This window comes from Sapajus apella, unplaced genomic scaffold, assembly GCF_009761245.1.
Source record: "Sapajus apella isolate SASKATOON/1434 unplaced genomic scaffold, GSC_monkey_1.0 scaffold13, whole genome shotgun sequence".
Classification (NCBI taxonomy): Eukaryota; Metazoa; Chordata; class Mammalia; order Primates; family Cebidae; genus Sapajus; species Sapajus apella.
The window spans coordinates 5,569,474-5,591,007 of record NW_022436953.1 but is presented as its reverse complement, the minus strand read 5'-3'; the positions used below and the strand labels follow the sequence as shown (position 1 = coordinate 5,591,007).

At 42.0% G+C, this 21,534-nt stretch overlaps 1 protein-coding gene across 6 annotated transcripts in view; it reads left to right on the top strand.

Moving 5' to 3' along the window:
• Window positions 1-21,534, top strand: part of ARMH3 (armadillo like helical domain containing 3) — a 205,240-nt gene that overhangs the window by 3,671 nt on the left and 180,035 nt on the right. For 4 of the 6 annotated variants that reach the window (XR_004269933.1, XM_032281396.1, XM_032281392.1 and 1 more), the window contains 4 exons: window positions 9,842-9,954; window positions 15,119-15,175; window positions 15,330-15,476; window positions 18,312-18,419. Coding sequence is in view for 5 of the 6 variants with exons in the window: in XM_032281396.1 (XP_032137287.1) it covers window positions 9,853-9,954; window positions 15,119-15,175; window positions 15,330-15,476; window positions 18,312-18,419 (414 nt within the window). In the remaining variant the exon portion in view is untranslated. Of the gene's footprint in view, window positions 1-7,333; window positions 7,435-9,841; window positions 9,955-15,118; window positions 15,176-15,282; window positions 15,477-18,311; window positions 18,420-21,534 lie in introns of those variants that run through there. The other 2 variants (XM_032281393.1, XM_032281395.1) reach the window with 2 other exon arrangements.

Here is a 21,534-nt window from a genome sequence, read left to right as displayed (position 1 = left end):
GTAGAGCAGGTTTTTAAAGGTTAGGGTATGGAAAGAGGCATAGGGGATATAGTTTGCTATGCTGAGATCAGGTTCCTTGCAGGATGTACAGTTGGAGACCTGTAGGCAGCTGGAAGTAAGAGACCTGGTGAGCTTAATATATTGGCAGTAGCTCTGAGTAAGTGAGGGCATATATGAAAAATGTCTTGGGGGGAAAAATAATGTTTATTTGTCTATAAGGAAGTAGCAGATTATGTACCTCCTCCACTTAATAGCTTCTCGAGGCAGGGACCATAACTTAGTAATTTTTGGATCCCTTTTTGTCTTACATTATGCCTGTATTATTTATAAGGTCTGAATAAATGTTATTAAAGTAGCAAGAAGTCAATTTGCTTTGCAAGATTGCCGGCACCTTTTCGGCTTCCTTTAAGAAAATTATGTATGGAGTTAGGCGAGGTGGCTCACGCCTGTAATCCTAGCACTTTGGGAGGTGAGGCTGGTGGACTGCTTGAGCTCAAGAGTTCAAGACTAGCCTGGGCAATATAGCAAAACCCTGTCTCTACAAGAGCGAAACTCCGTCTCTAACTCTATTTTTTTTTTTTTAATGGAGACAGAGTCTTGTTCTGTTCCCTAGTCTGGAGTGCAGTGGTGCGATCTTGGCCCACTGCAACCTCCACCTCCTGGGTTCAAGCGATTCTTCTGCCTCAGCTTCATCACTAGCTGGGATTACAGGTGCCTGCCACCACGCCTGGCTAATTTTTGTATTTTTAGCAGAGACAGGGTTTCACCATGTTGGCCAGCTGGCCTGGAACTCCTGACCTCAAGTGATCCTCCCACCTCAGCCTCCCAAAGTGCTGGGATTACAGGTGTGAACCACCGCACCCAGCCCTATTTTCATTTTGGAGATATGGAATCCTTGGAGTGACTAACAGTGGAAATTCATTAAAGTATCAAGGAGTTATTTGCTTGTCTTAGAGCCAGTCTGTTCAGTGGAATTGGGGGAACCTGTTCCATGCTACTGAGAGAAGCTGTGCCAAGGAACCATGTGGAACAGTAGGATGTGATACAGCAAGTGAGCTAAATACCTGGGGCTTTTAGAAAGGAGGAAAGAATGATGCCTACATTCTTCACAAAGTGAAAACAAAAAGAAGGTAAGAAAGAGGCATATTAGGAGATAGCTTGAAGGGCTGGGTCTTGGAGGTAGAAAAACTCTGCATTCTCTTAAGTTCTTATAGTACTAATGTTTACCTCCTGGTAGTATAGTAGGCCTTGCAGAAAGGCTTAGGGAGCAGGTAACTTTTCCCTAAAGTTTTTTTTTTTTTTAAAAACTCACATGTGTAGAGAAACTAGGGAATTTTTAGGAGATCAGGATAGGAGACTTACTGGAATGTCAGAGTAGGAGACTATTTCAGGCTTCATATAAACATATTGCCTCAGCCGGGCACTGTGGCTCATGCCTGTAATCCCAGCACCTTGGGAGGCCGAAGCAGGCGAATCACTTGAGATGAGGAGTTCGAGACCAGCCTGGTCAACTTGATGAAACCCCGTCTCTACGAAAAATACTAAAATTATCCAGTTGTGGTGGCATGTGCCTGTATTCCCAGCTACTTGGGAGGCTGAGGCCGGAGAATTGCTGGGACCCAGGAAGTGGAGGTTGCAGTGAGCTAAGATCGTGCCACTGCACTCCAGCCTAGGTGACAGAGTGAGACCCTGTCTCAAAATGAAACAAAACAAAAACGTGTGTTGCTTCCTTTTGTGTATTAGGTGAATGGCTATGGTCAGATAATGGTAGTATTTTATTTGACTTAGCCACAACTCTTGGACAGATAGCTACATAAGATTTTCATCTCCATCACTAAGCATTGTGGATACTGTAGTCAGTGTGTCTTGTAGTGATCTTCTCTCATATATGGGCAAACAGGGGCTACAATCTCAAAGGAAGTGTGAGTTAATGTGGGAAGAATGAGATGTGGTAAGGTGAGTGTTGCCTCAGTGCCCTTTTTAGAGACCGCAGAGGTTTCATTCATTCTTTAAGTATTCTCTGTTTAGATACTCCTTTCTTTTCAAAGTCTAGTTTAAGGCTTGGATGAGTACTTTTCAAACTTTAGTGGTCATCAGAATTACTTGGGGCAGGGTTTTTTAACCTCTTTGCTATTGACATGTTGGGCTGGATAATTCTTCGTTGTGGGAGGCTATCTTGTGTATTGGATGATGTTTGGCAGCATCTCTGGTCTCTACCTAGTGGATGCCAGTAGTACCTCCTCTCCCAGTTGTGACAATCAAAAATGTCTCTAGACATTGACGTATGTCCCCTGGGAGGCAAAATTGCACCAGCTGAGAACAACTTATCTGGGGTGATTGTTAAAAATGTAGACCCAAGCTAGGCACTGTGGCTCATGCCTGTAATCGCAGCACAGCATTGTGGGAGGCCGAGGCGGGCAGATGGCCTGAACTCAGGAGTTTAAGACCAGCCTGGGGAACATGTCTCTACTAAAAAAAAAAATACAAAAAATTAGCCGGGTGTGGCAGCGTGCTCCTGTAGTCCCAACTACTTGGGAGGCTGAGGCAAGAGAATTGCTTGAATCCAGGAGGTGGAAGTTGCAGTGAGCCAAGATCACGCCACTGCTCTCCAGCTTGGGCGACAGAGCGGGACTCCATCTCAAAAGACAAACAAACAAAAAGATAATTTACACATTTAGGAGGCACTCCAGGAGATTCTGAAATAGGTGATCAGGGCTGTCAGTATTACAGCACACTCTCGGCCAGGCGTGGTGGCTCACGTCTGTAATCCCAACACTTTGGGAGGCTGAGGCAGGTAGGTAGATCACCTGAGGTCAGGAGTTTGAGACCAGCCTGGCCAACATGGTGAAACCCCATCTCTGAAAAAAAAAAAAAATACTCTCTCTTAAGCTGAGGATTGTACAGAGTCTTACTTGACTTGTTTTTCGTTTCATTTTTCAGTCCTGTTTTATAATATCTTTTCATTCATTATCAGGTTTTGATGGAGACTTAGAGCACTGACTGTGCTCAATTAAAATAGGAAAAAAAATTAAAAATCCTCAAAGATAGTGGGAGAGTTTTTTAAAAAAGTTATCAATTGAATCCTGTAGTGGATATTAGGGTGTTTTATTATTTAAAAAAAAATTACCAGGGTAAGGAGGGCAGAAAAAAAAAAAATTACCTGTTGGGCACAGTGGCTCATGCCTGTAATCCCAGCACTTTGGGAGGCCAAGGTGGGTGAATCACCTGAGGTTGGGAGTTTGAGACCAGCCTGACCAACATGGAGAAACCCTGTCTCTACTAAAAATACAAAATTAGCTGGACATGGTGGCACATGCCTGTAATCTCAGCTACTTGGGTGGCTGAGGCAGGAGAATTGCCTGAACCTCGTGAGCAGAGGTTGCAGTTAGCAGAGGTTGCAGTGAGCTGAGATTGCGCCATTGCACTCCAGCCTGGGCAACAAGAGTGAAACTCTGTCTCAAAAAAAAAAAAAACAAACCATATTGGATACGTCTATCAACTTGACTAGACTCTCAGATTCTTCTCTAGTTTTTTTTCTCCCAAGTTTTCTGCCATTCCTGTGAATTTGTGTATTTCTCTCTACTTCACTTTACTATTACCTATGTTTACAGACAGATGTATACATAATTATCTTTTACTTTCTACCATGGCACCTTCACCCTTGGACAAACTATAGTGATGACTACTCAAGATACCTGGACACTCCACAGTTTGCTCATTAAAGCCAATGAGTACATGCTCCCCCTTCCTCACCTGGAACCTCTCTACAGTTTCTCTGTAGGTCCTCAGCTTTGTTTATGTGTAGATGACTTACTCTTGCTCCTTCCTCTGCCTTTTGAGATGTAGTATAGCATAGTGGAGAAGAACAGGAACTTTAACATCAGGCTACCTGGGTTTGAGTCCCTACACTTACTTATCTGGACACATTTTCTTTCTTTTCTTTTCTTACATATTTAGGAGGTACCCCAGGAGATTCTGAAATAGGTGATCACAGTTCTCCCTCTCTCTCTTTCCCTCCCTGCCTCCCTCCATCCCTCCCTTCCTTCCTCTCTTTCCCTCCCTCCCTCTCTGCTCTCTCTCTTTCTTTCTCTCTCTATTTATTCTTTTTTCTTTTTCTTTTTGCTTTTTTTGACCCCAAGACCTCTAATCATTCTCTTTACTGGATAAAACTGTGTGCGAGTCATACAATCTTTCTCTTTCTCTTCTTTCTTTTCCAGTTCATGCTTTAGTTTTCTCATTGTAAACTTTCTGGATCATAGGGTTGTTATGAGGATAAATCAATTAATGTATATAAAGTGCTTAGAATAGTGCTTGGTACATATATAAGAGCTAAATAGACTCTGGTTGTTATTTTATTTTATTTTGAGATGGAGTCTTGCACTGTTGCCCAGGCTGGAGTGCAGTGGTGCGATCTCGGGTCACTGTACCCTCTGCCTCCTGGGTTCAAGTGATTCTCCTGCCTCAGCCTTCTGAGTAGCTGAGATTATAGGCATGCACCACTATGCCCAGCTAATTTAGTATTTTTAGTAGAGACAGGGTTTTACCATGTTGGCCAGGCTGGTCTTGAACTCCTAACCTCAGGTGATCTACCTGCGTCAGCCTCCCAACGTACTGGGATTACAGGTGTGAGCCACCGCACCTGGCCTGGTTGTTATTTTAGATAAGAGTCCTGAGTTTTCAAGCCTGGAGGCCCTACTCACCTGTGTTCTAGTGTTCTGCATTGGTTCTGTTAAATTTTCACATATATGAGAACACACATGTACTTTTTTTTTTTTTTTTTTTTTTTTTAAATACGGAGTCTCCCTCTGTTGCCAGGCTGCAGTGTGGTGGTACGATAAAGGCTCACTGCAACCTCCAACTCCCTGGTTCAGACGATTCTCCTGCTTCAGCCTCCTGAGTAGCTCGGATTACAGGCATGTGTCACCACACCTGGCTAAGTTTTGTTTTTTTGTAGAGATGGGGTTTCACCATGTTGGCCAGGCTGGTCTCGATCTCCTGACCTTGTGATTCACCTGCCTTGGCCTCCCAAAGTGTTGGGATTACAGGCTTCAGCCATCGTGCCTGGCCCTACTTTTTTTTTTTTTTTTTTAAGATAAAGGTATGTTTTACATTACGTGAAGTCTCCAACTTAGTGATTTTTTTAACATGTGTACTCATTTGTATAACCTCCACTTAGAGATTGAGTGTATTTCCAGCACCTCAGAAGGCTTCCTTGTGCTCCTTCCCAGTCATCTCCACACCTCTACACTGTCAACATAGATTACTTTTGTCTTTTAAAAACTTCATATAAATGGAATCATCAGGCTGTAGTCTTTTGTTTTGGGCATTTTTCATTCAATATTTTCTATGTAACTTATCCACATTGCTTCATGTATCAGTAATGGGCTTTTGTAAATTTCTATATTGTTGTCTATTATATGACTGTACCTTAATTATTCTATTTACTGTTGATGGGTATTTGGATTCTCCTTATATATTAAAAAAATTCACAAACACAAAAGACTCACTTTAATAAACTTTACAAAAACATTTCAGAAAAGGAATGTTTATGCTCTGTCTAGGCACGGCGGCATTTCTGTTTGCTGAACATGCCAAGTGCATTCAGATCTTGAGGTCTTTGCACTTGCCATTCCCTATATCTCAAACACTTTTCCCAAGATTTTTACTTGGTTGGTTTCTCCTTTTTTTTTCCAGATCTTAGCCCCACGACTACTTCCTCAAAGAGGCCTACTTTAATCTCCCAGTTGAGAGTTGTTCCCTAGGCAATTTGTCTTCAGGGAACTTATAACTGTCTCAGTTTATCTTATTTGTTGTCTATTTTGCTTCTACTGGAATGGGAATTCTGTGAGACCAGGGATCTTTTCTGTCTTGTTTACTGCTGTGTTCCTAGTGCCTGTGCTGAAAGAAAAGGAACTCAATAAATACTTGTCGAATGAATGAATGCCTGATCTTTACATATGTGTTTTTCTCCCCCTAAATTATGGACGCATTTACTTTTGTTTCTCTCTCTCTCTTTTTTTCCTTTTCCATCTCTTCCATATTCTGAAATCTCTTTTTTTTTTTTTTTTTTTTTTGAGACTGAGTTTCACTCTGTTGCCCAGGCTGGAGTGCAGTGGCGGGATGCCGGCTCACTACAACCTCTGCCTCCCGGGTTCAAGTGATTCTCCTGCCTCAGCCTCCAGACTATCTGGAATTATAGGTGCTTGCCACCATGCCTGGCTAATTTTTTATGTTTTTAGTAGAGACGGGATTTCACCGTGTTAGCCAGGATGCTCTCGATCTCCTGACCTCATGATCTGCCTGCCTTGGCCACCCAAAGTGCTGGGATTACAGGCGTGAGCCACCGTGCCCAGGCTTTTTTTTTTTTTTTTCCCCTTTGAGACAGGGTCTGACTCTGTTGCTCAGGCTGGATGCAGTGATATGATCTCAGCTCACTGCAACCTTTGCCTCAAGATGTCCTCCTGCTTCAGTGTCCTGAGTATCTGGGATTATAGGCGCCCACCATCATGCCTGGCTAATTTTTGTTTAATAGAAACAGGTTTTCGCCATGTTGGTCAGTCTGGTCTCGAACTTCTGACTTCGTGATCTGCTGGTTCTTTCCATGGGAAGGTGGGGGATGGTTTGAAATAGGATAAAAGTACTTGAGAATGTACAGATTACATTCATATTACTGATGTGCTGCAACTTTCTGCTCTACCAGTCAAATATTCTACTTTCAAAATTAGGAGCATAGGCTTAATTTCTGAGACCCAAAGAAAAACTTTTGTTAGAAGAGTTCTGTAGTTCTCCCATTCCAACACCTTAGAAACCCTTGTGTGCTGTGTTCCTTGGGTAGGAGTGCTGGCAATGGGAGGAGCCTTTATGTTGTCAGTTTCCAGTCACATTTCAGGCAGCTTGGGTGGTAAATTCCAGTTGCCTGTGATGATGACAGAGAGTAATGAGTTGAGGCCTTGGCTGATTTTCCCCCTGCTCCTGACGGAAGGAGAGTGATGAAAATAATTTGATTTCTTAGGAAATTTGGTAGTTTGGATTGGAATTGTTTTTCCCTCCTCTATTCTTTGCTTATTAGAAAGTATTGATTTTGAAATAGAGAAAGTGAGTTTATTAGATTTGGGGTGGACATTGATTAGCTGTAACTCAATTATAAATCCTCAGAAGGGAATGTTAGTAAACATGTACTTTTCACATCCAAGAACTTGTGGTTCCCACCCTTGCTGCTAATCAACTGGTTGAAGCTGAGCACAGGGAAGATCTATATCCACTAAGTTTAGAATTACATTGCTTTTGATTTATTCTAATAGGATCCTCTTGATTTCCAATTTATTTTTTCCAGGTAAGGACATCTTCCTCTTGACAACCAATTTAAAAGACACAAGAATGTTTTGAACAGAGGCTGTATATCATGCTTTAAGGAAAAGCCATGATCAATATAATGTAAATTGCCCCAAAGAGTCTTCTCTTTTTGTTATTGTTGTTATTTTTTCCGTCAGTTCTCTGAGGATCATAACAATTTGAGGGCTAAGTTAAGGCTCGATAGAGATAGGTGTTAGTAAAATTTTAGGTCAGACTGGGGACTTTTCAGGGTTCCCCCTCCATCATTGTCAGAATCAGTCAGTTAACAGCATAAACTGAACATTTACCAGGAACTAGGTTCTTATATAAAAAGCATAAGATGTAGTCCCTGTGCTGAAGATGCTTAATATCTGAGTTGGTGTCACTTCTAATATGAGGTTATAAAAAAGTCTAAAAATAGGCTGGGTCTGGTGGCTCATGCCTGTAATCCCAGCACTTCGGGAGGCCAAGGCGCTTGGATCACGAGGTCAGGAGTTTGAGACCAGCCTGGCCAACATAGTGAAACTCCATCTCTACTAAAAATACAAAAATGAGCCGGGCATGTTGGTGCACACCTGTAGTCCCAGCTACTTGGGAGGCTGAGGCAGGAGAATCACTTGAATCGGGAGGTGGAGGTTGTGGTGAGCTGAGATTGCGCCACTGCACTTCAGCTCGAGCAACAGAGTGAGACTTCATCTCAAAAAAAAAAAAAGTCTAAAAATAAAATAAAAATATCTAGTTGGAGAAATTTTCTATGCTTTAGTGTATGCTCAAAGATGAATCTCCGTTTTTGGCTGTATGTGCCAGGGAAGGACAATATCTGAGATACAGTCTTTTGTACTAAGATACATCTCTTCCTTAAAAAAATTTTGATTTTGGTTGGAAAGATAGTGCATATTTTCCAAAAGTCATTGATCAAAATTAGTTCTGCTGTGTCAGGTTTGTCTGAAAGTAAAATCCAGCTCCTCCCTAGCCCCCATACTTGTCAATGGGTGAGATTAAGTTTCATATCTAGAGCATAGAATTTAAAGGAAAGAGAGGAACTTTGTTAATAATGAAAAGAATCTGGGAGGTGAAGGGGATATGTGTAAATCCACAGTGAAGACCTGTGGGATTTCAGGTTCTTAACTTGGAAAAAAAAAATCGAGACTTTCTTGAAGCAAGATGGGAAAATTTGGGCATGATTCATGGAACTATTTTTATATAGAACTGAAAATACAGTAGCGTTTGGTCTGTAATAGTGTTTATACACACACACACACACAATTAAATTTGAAAGTAGCCGGGCGCGGTGGCTCAAGCCTGTAATCCCAGCACTTTGGGAGGCCGAGGCGGGTGGATCATGAGGTCAAGAGATCGAGACCATCCTGGTCAACATGGTGAAACCCCGTCTCTACTAAAAATACAAAAAATTAGCTGGGCATGGTGGTGTGTGCCTGTAATCCCAGCTACTCAGGAGGCTGAGGCAGGAGAATTGCCTGAACCCAGGAGGCGGAGGTTGCGGTGAGCCGAGATCGCGCCATTGCACTCCAGCCTGGGTAACATGAGTGAAACTCCGTCTCAAAAAAAAAAAAAAAAGAAAGAAAGTAGTAGATTGCTATATTCAGTTATTTTGAAATCAGATTCTTTTTTTTTTGTCTCTTAACTGCTGTTTTCTGCCTTGGATCTCTTTCCAGAGGAATTTCTAAAGACAGTCAAGTGCAGTGTGATTTATGAGGCAGTGAAGGCCAAGTACTTTGTAGTGATGAGGACCTGCTTACTTTGGGAAAATCAATGAAGCACATCAGTCTGCAGCACACTTCCTGCCTTAATGGTCCTAAGCTTGATCAATATTTAAAATTTGACTTCACCATCAGTCTGTAGGCAGTGTGTGCTCTTCCTTCCATCATCCTCAAATATATGGCCAGACCTATTACAGATGGAGCTAGTTACAGTTTTGTGTTTGGTTTTGGATCTGCTTTAAGCCTTGTCTACTGGCACGTTTTAAGGATGTAAAATATGTTCTGCTGTTGGCCAAGTAATGATTTAAACCTTGACATTACCTAGTCAGGGAGGGGAGTGTTGGACAGATGCACAAGCTCTGTAGCGTGGTTGTTTATCAGTTCTTCCTAAACATTCTCTCATTAAGTGGTATTTCAGTGACTCCAGCATCTTGGAGAGCATTCTGGCACTGACTGGCTTTCCTTTCTTTTCTAAGACTTAATTTTTTTAGAGCCGTTTTTAGGTTCACAGCAAAATTTAAAGGAGAAGGCAGAGATATCCCGTATGTCCACTTCCTTCACACATGCGCAGCCCCTCTAATAACAACATCCCTTACTAGAGTGGCATTTGTCATAAATGATGAACTTACATTCATATATCGTTATCACCCAAAGTCCACAGTTTACATTAGGGTTCACTTTTGGTGTTGTATATTCTATGGGCTTAGACAAACATGTGACATATATCTGCCGTTATAGTATCATAGTGAGTACTTTTACTGTCCTAAAATGTGACTTTCTGTTCACAGATTCTCTAACCATGGCACAGGTAGAGAAACGTGGGGGTTTGCTTCGGAAATCTTCAGCTTCCAAAAAACCACTGAAGGAAAAAGTGGTGCTGATGTATGATGAGATCTTCATGGTAAGGCCTGCAGGCTTGTTGTTGTGTACAGCTTGACTCCTTAGTTTCTTAGTCCAAGATGAGAAATACCCTTACTTCTGCCTGCCACCTTCAGGTTCCTCGGGGGGTATGGGAGGAGGGAGAGAAAGAGGGTTTGAGGGCAAAAGCGAAAACTTTCATAGTAGAGATTATAATTATGTATTAATTAGTATAGGTTTATTTTATTTTATTTTTTTTTGAGATTAAGTGCTGGGATTACAGGCTTGAGCCACCGCCCCCGGCCTAGGTTGTTATTATGTTGTCCTTAAGGTTGTTGTCATGAGCTAGGTAAAACAATTGAAAAGAGGGAGGAAGGCTGGGGAAGCTCCTTTTTTGAATATTCTAAAGAAAGACAGCCAAGTGTGGTGGCTCATGCCTGTAAATCCCAGCCCTTTGGGAGGCTGAGGCTGGTGGATCATGAGGTCAGGAGTTCGAGACCAGCCTGGCCAATATGGTGAAACCCTGTCTCTACTAAAAATACAAAAATTAGCCAAGCGTGGTGGCAGGCACCTGTAATCCCAGGTACTCAGGAGGCTGAGGCAGAAGAATCGCTTGAACCTGGGAGGTGGAGGTTGCAGTGAGCTGAGATGGCGCCACTGTACTCCAGCCTGGGCGACAGAGTGAGACTCCATCTCAAAAAAAAAAAAAAATTTGCTCTTCTTATGATCTACTAACTTAGGACTCTTATTCTAGATGTCCCATGAAGTTTCTTTTGGACCTAGAATTCTGTAATTCAGATACTTTTAAAGGGTACATTATTATATTCCATCTCAAGTTGTTGGTAAATGAAATAATTACTTAGACCATTTCATTCTCCAACTACGTGGGATAACTGAGGAATTATTGGCAATTGAGTTGGCGATTTCTTTGGGTCTTCAGAACTGATTGAACATGGTCCAAGCCTATGTTGTAAAATATACCCTATCAGGGGCCAGGCCCGGTGGCTCATGCCTGTAATCCCAGGACTTTGGGAGGCTGAGGCTGGTGGATCACGAGGTCAGGAGTTCAAGACCAGCTTGACCAACATGGTGAAATCCATCTTTACTAAAAATACAAAAATTAGCCAGGTGTGGTGGCATGTACCTGTAATCCCAGCTACTTGGGAGGCTGAGGCAGGAGAATCACTGGAACCCAGGAGGTGGAGGTTGCAGTGAGCTGAGATCACACTATTGCACTCCAGCCTGGGCAGAGTGAGACTCCATCTTAAAAAAAAAAACAAAACAAACATGTCAGGGAAGATTAATTAGATATGCTGCAGGGGTACCTGCCTTCTGAAATTCTGGTCATAAGTAGTATGCATAAATTAGAATGATACTTATTTTTATTATTTTTTTTTTCAAGGTGGGATTTCACCGTGATGGCCAGGCTGGTCTTGAACTCCTGACCTCAGGTGATCCACCCATCTCGGCCTCCCAAACTGTTAGGATTACAGGCGTGAGCCACAGTGCCCAGCCGAATAATAGTTATAAAAACAATTACTGGACAGACATGGTGGCTCATGCCTGTAATCATAGTACTTTGGGAGGCTGGGGGGGTGGATCTCTTGAGCCCAGGAGTTCAAGACCAGCCTGGGCAACATGGCAACATCTTCTCTCTACAAAAAAATACAAAAATTATCTAACTGTGGTGGCATGCACCTGTAGTCCCAGGTACTCGGAGGCTGAGGTAGGAGGACTGCTTAAGCCTAGGAGGTCAAGGCTGCAGTGACCCCTGGTCACACCACTGTGTTCTAGCCTGGGAGAAAGAGTGAGACCTTGTCTTAAAAAAAAGAAAAAAAATGACCATGTGTTGGGTTTCTTCTATGTGGCTAGTGCATTATAAATGTATCACTAAATATAGAGGAATTGTATTTCTGACAGGAATTCTGCGAGGGCGCTGGTAATATCCTCATTTAACAGATAAGGTAATTTGAGATCTCTGCTGGAAGGTGATGGAGCTGTGATTTGAACCCTGGTGACTGACTCCAAAACCATGGCTCAGAATAAATAATGCAGTCAACTAAAATACCTAACTTTGGCAAGCCTTATAAACATAGTTTGATGTGCAGAAGGTTAATACAGACTGCCTAAGGCCGTATAAGCAACTATACAAAGAAAATAAGTAGGTGCTAGGATCCTGTTAGGATACTTTCTTTGTTACACAAGCTTGGTGTACATACAACTCCTGCTTGAGTGAGCTCTGGGGATGGGAAGTGCCAGTTCCATGAGTTCCCTGAGTTTCATTTATAGACAAAAAGTGATATTACAGAAGTGTGAGGGTCAAACTGTGACCCCTGCTAGGAAGCAGAACTTGAGAGAAAGTGATAGAATACGCTAAATGGCTGGGCGTGGTACCTCACACCTGTAATCGCAGCTACCTGGGAGACTGAGGTGTGTGGATTGCCTGAGGCCAGGAGTTTGAGACCCGCTTGGGCAACGTAGCGAGACTCCCATCTCTAACAACAAAATTAGGTGGGTGTGATGGTAGGCACCTGTAGTCCCAGCTAGTTCCAGCTATTCCTAGCTACTATAGGAGGGTAAGGTGGGAGGATCCCTTGAGCCCAGGAGCTTGAGGCAGCTGTGAGCTGTAATTGCACCATTGCACCCATCCTGGGTGACAGTGAGAACCTGTCTCTAAAATAAGTAAATAAATAAAATAAATACATAATTAAAAAAAGGAATTCACTAAATGAGAACGTTGTGAGAAGGCCAGAATTGTTGCTTCTTTATGCCTTTCTTAATTAAAAACCCAGAAGAGGCCAAGTGTGGTGACTCATGCCTATAATACCAGCAGTTTTTGAGGCCAAGGTGGGCAGATCACATGAGGTCAGGTGTTTGAGACCAGCCTGGCCAACATGGTGAAACCCCATCTCTACTTTTTAAAAATGCAAAAATTAGCCGGGCATGGTGATATGTGCCTATAATCCCAGCTGTTGGGAAGGCTGAGGCAGGAGAATCACTTGAACCCAAGAGGCGGAGGTTGCAGTGAGCTGAGATCATGCCATTGCACTCCAGCTGGGTAACAGAGCAAGACTCAAAAAAAAAGAAAACAAAAGCCAGAAGAGATTATTAGTATTTTATTATTAGATCAGGACTTAACTACTGATAACATTAGTTCCTGGTAGCAATTTTATGCTGTTTTATTTTAATTAATTAATCAATTATTTATTTTGAGATGGAGTCTTGCTCTGTCGCCCAGGCTGGAGTGCAGTGGCGCAATCTTGGCTCACTGCGACCTCCACCTCCTGGGTTCAAGCAGTTCTTCTGCCTCAGCCTCCTGAGTACCTGCGATTACAGGCACGTGCCACCATGCCTGGCTAATTTTTATTTTATTTTTATTTCACTCTGTCGCCCAGGCTGGAGTACAGTGGTACCATCTTGGCCCAGTGCAACCTCTGCCTCTTGGGTTCAAGCAATTCTCCTGCCTTAGCCTCCTGAGTAGCTGGGACTACAGGCACCCACCACTACATCTGGCTAATTTGTTGTGTTTTTAGTAGAGATTGGATTTCATGGTGTTAGCCAGGATGGTCTCAATCTCCTGACCTCATGATCTGCCTGCCTCGGCTACCCAAGTGCTGGAATTATAGGCGAGAGCCACCTCACCTGGCCATTTTTGCATTTTTAGTAGAGATGGGGTTTCACCATGTTGGCCAGTTGGCCAGGCTGATCTTGAATTCCTGACCTCAGGTGATCCACCTGCCTCAGTCCTACAAAGTGTTGAGATTACAGGCATTAGTCACTGTGCTCAGCCTATTTACTCATTTTTATTTATTTATTTAGTTATTTTTTGAGACAGAGTTTCACTCTGTCGTCCAGGTTGGAGTGCAGTGGTATGATCTCAGCTCACTGCAATCTCTGCCTCCTGGGTTCAAGCAATTCTCCTGCCTTGCCTCCTGAGTAGCTGGGACTACAGGCCCACATCACCATGCCTTGCTAATTTTTGTGTGTTTAGTAGAGATGGGGTTTTGCCATCTTGGCCAGGCTGGTCTTGAACTCCTGGCCTCAAGTTATTCGCTCACATTGTCCTTCCAAAGTGCTGTTATTACAGGGGTGAACCACCGCACCTGGCTGTCTCCTGGTAGTAGTTTTAAAAGGTCAACTTAAAATAAGGTAGCAGTGGGCTATTGACCTGCTTATTTTATGTCATTATCTTTTCTTTAGGGTAGGGGTTCTCTTTTTCTTATGTTACCCATTAACCAGCAGCCTTTGATTTCCTAGAATTTGTTGGAAAATTATTGCTAGGAAATTTTGGGTTTTAGCATGATAATTTTGCTAACCCTTTGGACCAATTTAAATTAAGAAATTTAGAGCATATTAAAAGCTTTGTACAGAAGACTGAATGCATATGGAAGGCAAGTAAAAGCAGTCAACACAGCATGCTGTAAAAACCACTGCAGTATTACTGAGGTGATCTGAGTTCTGGCTCCTGCACTTGTGTAAGTTACTTTTGTTTGTGTACCCTCTTTCCTAAAATGGGAGGAGGGTGGTAATATCTACCTTTCCTGGCTCACTGGATTGTGTTTCATATATGTAAATAGGATTGAAAACAACACTGTACCAATTCACGGGAGACATGTCATTATGTGACTAACTTATTCAGATGTTTAGGTTCATTTCTTGCTAGAAGAGAAATATTTTAGGGAAGTTCTTAACTTTTGGTGCAGAGAATATATATCCATGCACACAGTTTTCCACTTGGAAAAAAAACACAAAGAGATACTGTTTTCTTCCCCCTTATAGAGGTTTAGAATGACCAAGAATTTTCTTTTTTCTTTTCTTGAGGCAGAGTCTAGCTCTGATGCCCAAGAGTGCAGTGGTATGATCTTGGCTCACTGCAACCTCCGCCTCCCAGGTTCAAGCAATTCTCCTGCCTCAGCCTCCCAAGTAGCTGGGATTACAGGTGTGTGCCACCATGCCCAGCTAACTTTTGTATTTTTAGTTGAGAAGGTGTTTCACCATGTTGGCCAGGCTGGTGTTGAACTCCTGACCTCAGATGATTCACCTACCTTGGCCTCTCAAAGTGTTAGGAGTACAGATGTAAGCCACTGCGCTCGGCCGACCAAGAATTTTCAAAGTTAATTTTGAAAACTAAGGTTGACTATATATAGCACTCTTAATGCTTTTGGTGTTAGCTGGGAAAGCTGAATGTGCTTATCTTCTGGTTTCAGACAGAGGACCCCAGTAAGTGCAGTCCTCGGTTCTGGGAGGAGCTCTTTCTCATGAAGGTAAGACTTGGTGGCATCTGTGGAATTTCCTGGTGACTGTTGCCTTCTCATGTGTTCTGGGTGCTACGCTAAAAATGCACTCTGCCCCTTATTTGTTTCCTTGGCAGGTGAATTTAGAAAAATGCACTCTGCCCCTTCTTTGTTTACTTGGCAGGTGAATTTAGAGTACCTAGAAGGCAAGCTGGAATCTCTTGATGGTGAGGAGTTAATGAAGATCAAGGACAATATTAATTGCCTATTCCAACACTGTATCCAGGCTCTGGGAGAGGATCATCCAATTCGAGTTGTCAATGCATTGCAGGTACAAGGCTGGGAGATTGGGGAATTCTTGTTTAATAGGAGAAAGGAATTGTAACACATCTGTTGGAGCTGAGGAACCTAGAGTTGCTCTGAGGTATGAAGTTTTCTTTTTTATTTCTTTAAGCTACCAAATATTTATGCTATGTTTGTTTAGCCATCTATTTATACAAATTGACACTTAGAAGTAATCTTATCCATTTGTATAATATATGATCTAATGCCAAAGTAGATTGTTAGAATTCTTGTTTTTACTTGAGAAAGGGAAGAAGTAGAGAGGAAACTGAAGCAAGAATGATTAGTCTTTATCAAAAATCAGAAGACTGCTGGCCACGGTGACTCATGCCTATAATCTCAGCACTTTGGGAGGCTGAGGCAGGCAGATAACCTGAGGGTCAGGAGTTTGAGACCAGCCTGGCCTGTGAAACCCTGTCTCTACTAAAAATACAAAAATTAGCCGGGTGTGGTGGCAGATGCCTGTAATCCCAGCTGCTCAGGAGGCTGAGGCAGGAGAATGAATTGAACCCAGGAGGCGGAGGTTGCAGTGAGTCGAGATCGCACCACTGCACCCCAGCCCAGCTTGGGCAACAGAATGAGACTTCATCTCCAAAAAAGAAAAAAAGATTTTGAAAGGGATCTGGGATTTGTAACTCAAAAAACATTAAGAAACTGTTCTTTATGTTAAGTGGCATGATTATAAGATTCATTCAACAACTATTTCTTAAATAGTGTTATGTGCCAGGCATTGGGCTGGGTGATGCAGATACACTGCAGACTTCTTGAGGACAGAGATTTTGAGAGTTTCATTCAGTACTTTGTTTCCAGTGAGTAGAATGTTCCTTGTGCACAGAGAACAGTGCCTAGCAAATAGCACTCTAGAAGTAAGTTCTTATTGAATGAATGGTGACAAAGTTTCTAAAATTTAGTCTGATAGGTTTAGTATAGCATAGTTTGAAAGTACTTAGGGCAGCGATTGGCAAGTTTAGAATATGAAGAATCCATGATGTAATAAATAATTTTATTGGAACTTTTGGTAGATTGGGTTTAAGTTTCCAACTTACTAGTTAGGCAGATCACTTTGTGACCTCCAGTTTTCTCATCTGAAGAATGGCAATAATAATTGCCTCTTGAGTTGATGTCCCAGAGAGATGGACCATGTTTATCCTATGGCTTTGTTAACCTTTGGCACTGTAAGTTCCACATTTTGAGTTGTAGGGTAGGGGCTTGATGAAAGCTGGAAATTGTACTTTCAGTAATTGCAGTGCTCATTGTGTGGGCATGAATCATAAATCGTTTTATTTCAGTGGAAATAAATTGACATTAAGCCACTTAGTGACCCATAAAATGCTGTACACTGTTATAATAGCTAATGCTTACTGAGCTCTAACAATGTTCCAGGGACTAAGTACAGTATTATTTCATATAGCCTTCGTGACGTTCCTGTAAGATGGATGCTGTTGTTATAATTCCTACTTTATAGATGAGAAAACTGAGCCATCGCAAAGTTAACTAATGTGTGTGTCTAGGTTCTCACAGCTAGTAAGTAGTGGATGAGGATTATGAAGATTTTAAGATTTGAAGCAGTTGGCTATTAAAAAGGAACTTAACTATTGTAGTTATTAAAAATAATTATAAAAACTGTTGGCCAGGCGTGGTGGCTCACGCCTGTAATCCCAACACTTTGGGAGGCTGAGGAGGGTGGATCACTTGAAGTCAGGAGTTCAAGACCAGGCTGGCCAACAAGGTGAAACCTTGTCTCTATTAAAAAACTACAAAAATTAGTCGGGCATGGGGGTACACGCCTATAACCCCAGCCACTTGGGAGGCTGAGGCATGAGAATCACTTGAACCAGGAGGTGGAGGCTGCAGTGAGCTGAGATTGTTTGCGCCATTGCACTCCAGGCTGGGCGACAGAGTGAGACTCCATCTCAAAAAAAAAAAAAAAAAAAAAAAAAAAAAAGGCCAGGTATGTGGCTCACACCTGTAGTCCCAGCACTTTGAGTAGTCAGGCGAGCGAATTGCCTGAGCTCAGGAGTTTGAGACCAGCCTGGACAACACAGTGAAACCCCGTCTCTACTAAAATACAAAAAATTAGCCGGGCATGATGGTATGCGCCTGTAGTCCCAGCTACTCAGGAGGCTGAGGCAGGAGAATTGTAAGAACCCAGAAGTCAAGGTTGCAGTGAGCCGAGATCGCATCACTGCACTCCAACCTGGGCGCCAGAGCGAGACTCCATCTCAAAAAAAAAAAAAAGAAGAAGCAGCAAGAAAATAAAAAATGAGAATGACAACATTCTCAGTTACTGTTCCTCTTTTAATTTCTGGATTTTGCACATACTGAGACTCAGACTGGTCTGGGCATAGTGGCTCACATTTCTAATTCCAGAACTTTGGGAGGCTGAGGCAGGAGGATTACTTGAGCCCAGGAGGTGGAGACCAGTCTGGGCAACCTAGTGAGACCTTGTCGTTACAAAAATAAAAAAATTAACAGGGTTTGGTGGCACACACTTGTAATCTCAGCTACTTGGAACTAAGGTGAGAGGATCAGCTGAGCCCAGGAGGTCAAGGCTGTAGTGAGCTGTGATTATGCCACTGCACTACAGCCTTGGTGAGAAAGTGAGACCTTGTCTCAAAAGAAAACAAAAACAAACAAAAAATCAAACCAAACAAAAACCCCTGCAAAAACTCAAACCATGTATTGGAGCTCAGAGCTCAGATAAACTGAATGTATTGAATGTCAGCTGGGTAAGGATGAGACTGCAATGTGTGTTTACAGACCCAATGTCCTTCTAGTTTTGAGATTTCCTCTTCAGAAAGAATTCTTTCTCTCATTTCTGCAGACCTTGTGTGCACTCATTCGAGGAGTCCATCAAAAGAATAAGTCTACCTCTGGGTTTGATATTATCAACATGCTGATGGGCTTTGACAAGGCGGAGCTGTGCATGAAGGTGAGGCATAAGCTGCAGATATGCCTATGAGTGTCTGCTTCTCACAGCTATTCATGGACACTATCAGCAGACATATGTGTTTAAGATTTGGATCAGATAGATATAGATGATTGAATTTGGCCTTGCATTTGGATATTTTTATTTAACAGATTTGCCTTATCTGAATAAAGGAAAACTTTAAATTCAAATTTGAATGGAGGTATTCTTTCTCTGCAAGATGAAGACTGAAGAGTTTATTTTGTTGTTCATGTCATACAATCATACATTCTTAAGAACATTTATGAATTTAAATAAAATATAACAAATTAACATGCAGGGGTAACTTTAATTCTAAACTTTAAGCTTGTTTAATACAATTACTTTGATTTTACCAGAATTTTTCTATCTAGTGTTTGACACTATCTTTTTTTTTTAATAACAGCCTTATAATTAATATAGTATACCTACACCCTTTTAGATTATGCAATCTGGCCAGGCGCCATGGCTCATGCCTGTAATCCAGCACTTTGGGAGGCCAAGGTGGGCGGATCGCTCGAGCTCAAGAGTTTCAGATCAACCTGGGCAACATGGCAAAACCTCATCTCTACAAAAAATACAAAAATTAGCTGGGTATGGTGGTGCATGCCTATAAGTCCCAGCTACTTGGGGGAGGCTGAGGTGGGAGGATTGCTTGAACCTGGGAAGTAGAGCTTGCAGTGAGCTGAGATCACACTACTGCACTCCAGCCCGGGCAACAGAGCAAGACCCTGTCTCAAAAAGAAGAAAATAAATAAAATGTACAATCCAGTGAATTTTTTTTTCTTTCTTTTTTTTTTTTTTTTTTTTTTTTGAGACAGAGCATTGCTCTGTCACTAGGCTGGAGTGCAGTGGTGCGATCTTGGCTCACTACAACTTCCGCCTCCTGGGTTCAAGCAATTCTCCTGCCTCAGCCACCCGTGTAGCTGGGACTACAGGCGTGCGCCACCATGTCCAGCTAATTTTTGTATTTTTTAGTAGAGATGGGGTTTCACCATGTTGGCCAGGATGGTCTTCATCTCTTGACCTCATGATTCACCCACCTCGGCCTCCCAAAGTGCTGGGATTACAGGCGTGAGCCACCGCGCCCAGCCGAATTTTAGTATATTCATAGAATTATACAATTATCATCACTATCAATTTCAGAACATTTTCATCACCCTAGAAAGAAAACCTGTACCCATTAGCAGTCATTCTCCAGTTCTCTACTCTTCTCAACCCTTGGCAAGCATTAACCTGCTTTATGTCTCTGTGGGTTCAGCTATTCTGGATACCTCATATAAATGAAATCATATGATATGTAGCCTTTTGGGTCTGGCATTTACTTCACATAATGTTTTTGTGGTTCATCCATATTATAGGATGTGTCAGTATTTCATTCCTTTTTATCGCCTAATCATATTCCTTTGGATGGAGATAAATCACTACATTTTTATCCATTCCTCAGTTGATAGATATTTGAGTCATTTCAACATTTTAGCTATTAGGAATAATGCTGCTATGAACAGTCATTTATAAGTTTCTGTATGGATGTATGTTCTTATGTTTTTATTTATTTATGAGGTCTTGCTATGTTACCCCAGCTGGTCTTGAACTCCTGGCCTCAAGTGATCCTCCTGTCTCAGCCTTCCAAAGTGCTGAGATTACAAGCATGAGCCATTGCACTCGGGCCACACATGTTTTAAATTCTCTTGGGCATATACCTAGGAGTAGAATTGCTGGGTCACATGGTAACTCTATATTTGACATTTTAGGAATTACCAAACAATTTTTCCCTAGCAGCTGTTCCATTTTATAATTTCACTAGCCATGTTTGAGGGTTCCAGTTTCTCCACATTATGTCAACAGTTGTTTTTGTCTGTCTTTTCTTTCTTTAATTTTTTTGAGAAATGTCTTTCATATCCTTTGCCCATTTCTAGATTGGTATTTCTTTTATTGTTGAGTTATAAGAGTTCTTTACATATTCTGAATATGTCTTTTATCAGTTATATGATTTTCAGTGTTGGACACTATATTGAATGAATGCTGTTTGAAGAACGGTCTTCTGTTACTCATTAAATTCAAAATAAATTTGTATACCAGAGAATCCTTATAGTGGTTAGCTTACAAAAATTGATGATATGGCCAGGTGCGGTGGTTTATGCCTGTAATCCCAGCACGTTGGGAGGCCCAGGTGGGTGAATCATGAGGTCAGGAGATTGAGACCATTCTGGCCATGGTGAAACCCCATCTCTACTAAAATACAAAAAAAAAAAAAAAAAATTAGTCAGGAGTGGTGGCGGGCACCTGTAGTCCCAGCTACTCAGGAGGCTGAGGCAAGGGAATTGCTTGAACCTGGGAGATGGAGGTTGCAGTGAGCTGAGATCGTGCCACTGCACTCCAGCCTGGGGATAGAGCAAAACTCTGTCTCACACACACACAAAAAAGGAATATATAATTATGAATATACTAAAAAGAAAAAAAAAAAGAAAAAAATGAATACACAAAGATTTAGTACTTAGAGTTATTTTTAAATTCTGGCCTTTTGCAGTTCATGTATATGCCATGGTAAAATCAGAGATAGCTCTTCATTCTCATAGTTCTAACTACTGCTTGTATGTTGATGACTGTTAAGTCTCTGTCTTTAGCCTTAACATCTCCTTATGATCTCAGAGTTGTATACTCTGTAAGTACTTGCTGAATGTACTCATTCACACATCCCCTAAGCACTTCTGGCTTGATATATCCAGAATAGAACTCACTGTTTCTCCTGCATCTCTTCCTCATTCATTCCCTTTCAGAATGGGTGCAGCTGTCTTCACAGGCCCCAAGTTCAGCTAATTTTACCTCAGTTCATATTCCTTATACTTGTCTTCCTCTGTTCCCACCATCTCTGTTATATCTCACTAGAACTATTACAGTGATGCCTTCATTCATTCATTTTTTTTTTTTTTTTTTGGGGCGGGGGGACGGAGTTTTGCTCTTGTTACCCAGGCTGGAGTGCAATGGCGTGATCTCGGCTCACCACAACCTCCGCCTCCTGGGTTCAGGCAATTCTCCTGCCTCAACCTCCTGATTAGCTGGGCATGGTGGCACGTGCCTGTAATCCCAGCTACTCAGG